Source organism: Eurypyga helias, unplaced genomic scaffold, assembly GCF_000690775.1.
Source record: "Eurypyga helias isolate BGI_N326 unplaced genomic scaffold, ASM69077v1 scaffold45361, whole genome shotgun sequence".
Classification (NCBI taxonomy): Eukaryota; Metazoa; Chordata; class Aves; order Eurypygiformes; family Eurypygidae; genus Eurypyga; species Eurypyga helias.
Genome location: NW_010229731.1, coordinates 45,056 through 52,494, shown reverse-complemented (window position 1 = coordinate 52,494; position 7,439 = coordinate 45,056). Strand labels below are relative to the sequence as shown.

At 37.7% G+C, this 7,439-nt stretch overlaps 1 protein-coding gene across 1 annotated transcript in view; it reads left to right on the top strand.

The window, feature by feature from the left end:
• The first annotated feature begins 87 nt into the window (after positions 1-87).
• Positions 88-7,439, top strand: part of COL1A2 (collagen, type I, alpha 2) — a 40,368-nt gene continuing 33,016 nt past the window's right edge. The window contains exons 1-5 of the mRNA XM_010160497.1: positions 88-147; positions 1,701-1,718; positions 2,391-2,426; positions 4,043-4,126; positions 5,498-5,554. Coding sequence (XP_010158799.1) covers positions 88-147; positions 1,701-1,718; positions 2,391-2,426; positions 4,043-4,126; positions 5,498-5,554 — 255 coding nt within the window. The remainder of the gene's footprint in view (positions 148-1,700; positions 1,719-2,390; positions 2,427-4,042; positions 4,127-5,497; positions 5,555-7,439) is intronic.

Genomic DNA, 7,439 nt, shown 5'->3' with positions numbered 1-7,439 from the left:
CCCACGGCCGCCCCCCGCCGGGGACACTCCACCCACTCCCCCGCCGGGGAGGGCAGCGGTAGCAACGCCTTCGCAAAGGCTGCGGAGATGGGGCGGTTGGTGTGGGCATCGCGCCGTGCCGACCGCCCCCGCCTTTCCCGAAGTGAGGTAGTGTAGTCGCCAGTGTCACCATCAGCCGGGGACGGCGGTGTTCTCAGTTTTATGGCGAGTTAGTATAGGCAGTCGGTGTTCCGCCGTGGTGTTTGGGTGCTCCGCAGCGTTCAGCACTTCAGTGTTGTTACCTTTATGCTGGACCGTGCGAATCATCCGAATTTAGTGTGTTCATACATTGCCAAAGGGACACTCTGTGAAAACACTCAACCACCTGTTAGTAATAATGTCGAATTCCTGGCATTGCAGTGTGATATGAGACTCCAGTTCTGTATCAGGTTTCAGCCAAAATAGATTTTTAGTTCCTTGAAATTGAGAAGACAGCATTTTGAAAATTTGTATCTCCAGCTAATTAACAAGAATTTGTAAATAACATACTGAAAGTTGTTTGCTATTTCACGTTTAGTAGCTTCAAACTGTTCTCTGTTACACACTATGACCTTTCGCAGGAAATTGTGGAAATAGGTATGTCTGGGTAGAACCGTTCCCCATAAAACGCAAGATGGAGCTACTTATAATTTAAGATTACTCCTACATTTCAATATCTTCACATGTGTCAGCCTGCCTGGGTTTATTCATGTGTTGCATGTACATATATGTAAAAACATGTGTGTGCATTTTTTTTTCCATGGAAATATGTTTAAGCATTTTTAGAGCAGGTTTACAGAAGCTACTGCCTTTTTACTGTATCAACCATATTACTTGTTTTAATTTCATTAGCAAATCTCTTTTAAATTGAAATAGATGGCAATCTCACCTGTGATTCTTTGCAGTTTTAAGATAATCACCTTAAAAGTAAGGAATTACATTAAGAAAATGTTTCTTGCATTAAGAAAATTTAATTTTGATTTAAAAACATTGACATTAAAAACTTGTAAAATAACTGAATCCACACACTAATTATCTCCTTTTTTTTCTTTCCTTTTTTTTTCCAGATGTAAGTCAGGTCAGTATAATTATTTATCTAATATTTGACACTCAACTTCAATTAATAGGCTAGACATCTTTATCGTGGCAGTATTATTTACTAACGTTAATCCCCAAGATGGTCGTGGAAAGATACTGATTAGATCCTGTGGGGACTGCCTGGAAATGTACCCACCCCAATTTCTAAAGTGGGACGGCCTTTTTAAGAGACTGCCTTCATAGGTGTAAAGACCATGAAGAGAAAGTAACGGAGCAGTGGTGTTTGGACATTATACCTGGCAGTTTGGATTGGACGTGACTGTACTTTAAAGCCAGTCTTCCAGTCTAAATTTCATTGCAGAGGATTATGAAAGAACTCAGGTGTGACTTTTTTTATGCCCGTTTTGTAGGCTGTAATAGTTATAAAATTGTCAGTTTTCAACAGAATGATCTAATGTAGTTACCTATGTCTTTGCTATATAATAAACTCCTAGTCATTTAAAACCATAGAGCATACTTAAATGTACTGTACTGAGAAAAATGATAGCTATGTAAGAAAATGAGTCTAAGTTTGTACATTATTTTAGTTTAAAATACTGGGAGAGATTGTATCTTTTTAAAATTCTCATCTTTATTTTTTTCAGGCACCTGCAGCACGCAAGGTAAGCATTTTTACTTTCCTTGTGTGGAAATGGAAACAATACCAGGCATTCTTAGGCAGATTAATGTTTTGTTGAATATTGGATGAAAGGAAAACTGACTACGTTATTTCCAATGTTCCTTGAGAACAGCAGTAGCACTGAGATGCGTATGAAGTAAAAAGGAGGGAACATTGGATGCAACATCTTAGCACCAGGGTAAATTCAAATACTGCATTTAAACTGCTTTACTCAAGAGCAGCACTAAACCTACTGAGAACTAAACTGCATCAAAGAGGTATTCTTGTTCAACCAGGGCTCTTTTGGAAAGATGTGCATGGATCGAAGAGTATGGCAATATCCATATAGGTCTAGAAGTCTAAATAGATTCTATTTTATTTCTAGAAGTCAGTACTGTTAAATTAGAGCCAGTCATTCATTAGAGACTAAATCCAACTTTGCAAGTACTTCTGTGGACTGTGCAGTGATACTTTTAAATAATGACAGTGACTAATCTATTCCCAGTAGCTTATTGTGGAAAAAGAGTATGCTGTCTGTGGAAAATAGCTATGAGACCGTATGTGCAGTCTTCTTTCCCTTTTTCATGTACTATGATTATTTTTAATGTATCTGTTTCCCTGTATCCCTCTGGAAAATTTCCACAGTAACTCATTAAGTGTTATTTTCTCCCAGCAGGGCCCCAGAGGAGACAAAGGGCCACAGGGAGAAAGGGTAAGGAATTAGATTGACGTTCATTTGTCTGTGGGCTTTGAACAACAGCTGTTGGAAGACCAATAGGAAAAAACTAAGTTTACGCATTGATGTGAGATTAAATTAATATACCCGTAGAAGCTTGCATGTATAATTTAATTTAAAAGAAACCAGGTTATCTATGGGCCAGATTCTGCCCCAGCAATACCTCACCCACCTAATTTTGGTCGTTGTGCCTGAGCAGATGTGGTTGAATTCAGAAGGCAGCCTAGCGCTCCAAGTGATGGCTTGAAAAACTTTCCAGCTGCCCACAGTAGAAATAGTGCATGAAAACGCAGAAGGGAAAGTTGGCTCATGAAGATTTAGTCGTTGAACAGTATGGTATATGGATAAGCTCTCTACATCAAACTCGCATAGACAAAGCTAGCTTTGAGGATCGTTCATTGGTTTTGCTTCCGAAGATGGCTTGAAAAAGCTCTCTTCTGGCAGCTAGGCATTTTTCATCTACCTTCTGTTCGTCAAAGTGGTTATTGTACACTTAAAGACTACTGTAAAAGCAACCATAAAAAAGGACAGTTGAATAATTTAATTGTAATGTTCATTCATATTGCTGATACCCGCTTTTCTGATTTGCTTCTGCAACGTTGCCGCTGTTTGTAAAGTGGTAATCTGAAATTCATATCCTTATCTGGGCAGTGTGTAGTTATAGTCTCTTTTGTGTCTTCAGAAAATATAAGTGCCATGGTACTGATAGGTAGCTCTTGACATTTCTTGGATCATAATATGCTGACAAACATGATGGGAACTGTCTGTGTGGTCAACTGGATATTTACTCTAGTCTACCACTAACTAGATTTGTTTAATGAAATGAGATACATGCGTTGTCCTGAAGCCCAATCCTGCTCCATTAGAAATCCGTAAGACTTTTATTATGAATTTAATCTAGGACTGAACTGAGTCCAAAACACAGACCAAATAAACTACCTCACCTCCATTGCCACGATGGCAAAACTTGATCAGCTTTGTGCATTGAGGATGAAAGAATATAAGGGCAAATGTTGCGGGACTGAACACATGTAATTTCAAGCTGCTATAAAAATTTATGGCAGTGGTAGCAGAGTGACAGTATCAAAAATCTGTAGAAAAGCACTGTTTTTTTGTCACTGAATTTGCAATTACACCAGCAAATAGTCTGGACTAATTAAAACCTGATCTTTGACTTACTCTGCATCTGTGTACCAGTAGGGCTGACCTCTGCCAATCCTCAGTTGGTCAAATTTCAGGCTGTCAGTAACAGAGCCTGACAGGCTTTGTGGGTCTACGGGGGTCACTTGGGGTTCATGGGTTTGAAACTTGGTCACTTAAAATGAAACTTCCCAATTTTGAGATTACACTTCGGTATCATAGGTACGATATTGTCCCCATAAATCTTCTGAAATGTAAAACTACAGTAAATGTCCAACATAAGGTGTGTCAGGGCAATGGACATTTAGACCGTGCTCAGTTTCTAAAGATAGCCATTTATTGAAACTGCATATATAGGACTACTGTAGTGTGTGTTGTTAATGGATGTATTATTTTAGAAGTGACTGAAGAAATCTCTAATGTTCACTTTATAATCCTCTTTTTGACTCTAGGGTCCACCAGGTCCACCAGGCAGAGATGGTGAAGATGGTCTACCAGGTCCTCCAGGTCCCCCTGGTCCTCCAGGTCTTGGCGGAGTAAGGCATCCAAACTTTCTATTACTGAAAGTGATAAACTGTCCTTTGTGACCAAGGCTAAATGCATATCTGCTGGAAAACACTGATGAGAAGACATTCTCTTGTGGTCAGCAAGAAATTGATGGTCCCAGTTCCAATTAAACTCTCCTTGGGATGTATATTTTCCGTGGCAAATTTGGATTCTGCATTCAACGGGGACTTAATGCACAGGAACATACCAACCCTGTTAATTAGCATTCAATTTATACAGCCATAATGTGTATGAATTAGAAATCAACTAAATGAAACCTGGGCTGTTAAGCAGATGGAGAAAACAACCGGCACTTTATGTGCTGGGTTCAAGAGAAAGCAGCTGTACTGGAATAAGCTGAAGAAGACTACCCTTAGGCTGAAAGTCCATACTTAGGAGTCCCTTAGAATTTTAGATCTTCCTCTAAAATTTTTCGTTTCTCTCTCTATTCATGCTCCAGAACATAAGCGGATGGTGTTGCATACACGCTTTCTGCCAAAGTGTCCATCATGTATTCTCTGCAGAACGCTGGCTTTAACTCTTTGCTTGACTTCAGCTTGCACAGGAAGCATGAGGACACAGACAGTGTCGTATTGATCAAATTTAGTAAATCCTCCTGCATGGAAGAATACTCTTTTGCCTTCAATATGAATAGTAATAATTTATTTTCCTATTAACAAACCTCAGACTGCCTTCATTAATTTCTATTATTTTAATATGCTAATAAAACAAAACAAACAAGAAAAGGATTTTCAATTGTGTGGTATAGAACTTTTTTTTGATTTTAGTGAAGTGGGAAAATGTACTCTACAAAACTAGATGTGTATTTGCCTACAAAATTTGCATTGATAAAAGATCAAAAATCCAGTGCAGTGTTTCTGAGGCTACACACTCCTCGGATCTTCTGATTCTGAAGGGCCCATCTCATCCAATACTCAGCCAGGGCTGTACATGAATCTTATTTAAGCAATGAGGTGAAAAAATATGCATAACTTCTGTCACTGGAAATTAGGCAGAACGATTTGAGGGTTTCAAGAAAGTTTTCAATTTTAAATGAGCACTGAGTTTACGTTCTTAATCTTCAGTTTACACTTTTGCAATGCTTCTCGATCACTGCTGTGTAGATATTTGAGGCCATTGTGTGAAAGGGCCTTCCTAGTAAAATCAAGTCTTTTGTAAACTATTGAATTGAAACGTGTTTATAATAGGGCCATGTTTACTGAGTTCTATGCATGCTGCTTTAATATACAATATAACAAGAATAGTAAGTCAGATGACAGTTAGATGTAGAATGATAATTATCAACACTTCTTCAAGTAAAATTTTTAGGATTTTAATTTTGAACTTCTTATCACCTACAGAACTTTGCTGCTCAATATGATCCATCAAAAGCAGCTGATTTTGGCCCAGGACCTATGGTAGGTATATGATTTAGCACTTGATAACTTGCATAGATAATGCATTTAGTATTTTCCTTTAAGTCTAATCCAGCTGTGTTAACACAAAGCATAGTTTTAAAATGAGTGTTTTGATCATATATTGAGTCAGACTGTAAACTGATCCTTTGATGTACGACGATGTGAAGTGTTTGAAACATAATCTTAGGACTTGAAATATGGCCTTGGCACTGTATATTTAACTTTAATATAGCACTTCTGGGTCTTGTGCTTTAATTCTGCCTCTTGACCACACTTTTATGAATCAGTGAATCTCATAATCTGATGCTAGATAACACATATACTTTGATATAGTATTACTTTACCCCTATTGAGACAAAAGGTTGTGCTTTAGGAATGAGATCGATTGTAAAGCTGCATTCTAAAGCAGACACAGGTCTAGAAAGTAACTCAGTATCTCAGCTCCAGTTGGTGACCATTTTTCTCCCATGGCTGTACGCCACTTTGGATATCCTTGGATTGCACAGGTTTGGCAGGAAATTGGTCACCACATTTGGTTCTCAACAACTGAATGTTGTTGTACTTGCTGCTACAAAGCTATTCTGAGGAGGAGTCTTTATCAGTTACTGTATACTGTGTTCTGATGGACATTGAAGGAGTCTGTTGTCTCCTCAGGTGAATTTCTAACCCGTCCTGATGTTAGCAGATGTTTTCAGTATACATAGATAGCAGAATATGGGTTAAATTCACCACACTGACATCATAGACAATGCACCTGATGGGTGAGCAGCAGGATGAAGGCTGCCCGTGATTATTCTGAGTCAAGTGCTTGTTTCCATTCCTGAAAATAGTGTAATATATATATATATAAAAATATTTAATATGGTGGCATCCATTTAGATACTAAATATAGGAAAATAGGAGTATCTTTAATTAAGCGCTGCTCGCAGGGTCTGACAAGAAATCTGAAAATAGAGACGAAGAATTATTTGGGGTGTCACAGTTTCAAAGTTCCAGTTTTTGAGTCAGTTAGGGTTTATCTGAGAGCAACAGCACTAGAATCTACATGCTGAGAGGAATTTTTAAGTTTTATAAAGAAAATGTGAGAGACTGGGAAGCTGGAAAAAGAAGGGAAGAACAATTATGGTATATAATTTGTGAAGGACTTAGGCAGCACATATGATTCAGATTATCCAGAAACATTTATTTTTCCTAGAACTACTGCGTATTTTTATAGCCACAAGATTGCTTTAGCACAAGCAAATGCCTGTATTTAATATGCACTTATTCCATTTAATAAAAACTATTCAATCTTATGGGAAAGCTGCATAAACCCTTGAAAAATTGATCATGAATTTAATCTTGTAATGAGAAAATCTGAAAGAGTTCCCAGGAAGTTTTAAAAACAATTAAAACCATAATAATTTCTGTCGAAACATCTCATAAAACATTCCTTTGGACAATGGAAGCCTACATGAAATTGCAGTTCAAAATTGTTTGCTTGCTTAGTAAAACTTAAGACAACTGTTAAAGTGTAGTAATCTATGGAAATTACCATTTTTAAAGTAATTTTGACCCTTTTTCTAGAAGAAATTCATAGTAGAGTCAGGGAGAATATGTTACTGACTTATTTTGGAGGTGAAATTAAGAGAATTTACCTGTCTACCATTTTAATGATCTTTCTCCAACATCTCTTCTTGAAAATCATGATAAAAATTGACCAGCCCAAGATTTTACAACATTTCTTAATGTGTTGTTACAACCCTTGTCTTTAAACTTTGCAAGTTCGCACACAGGAAGGGAGAAGGTACATAGAAGAATGAACCAGTGCACTTATTAACAAGCCAGAATAGATTAAGAAGCCTAACCACAAGATTCCCAGCCATACCGGTATATTCCTAGTCAT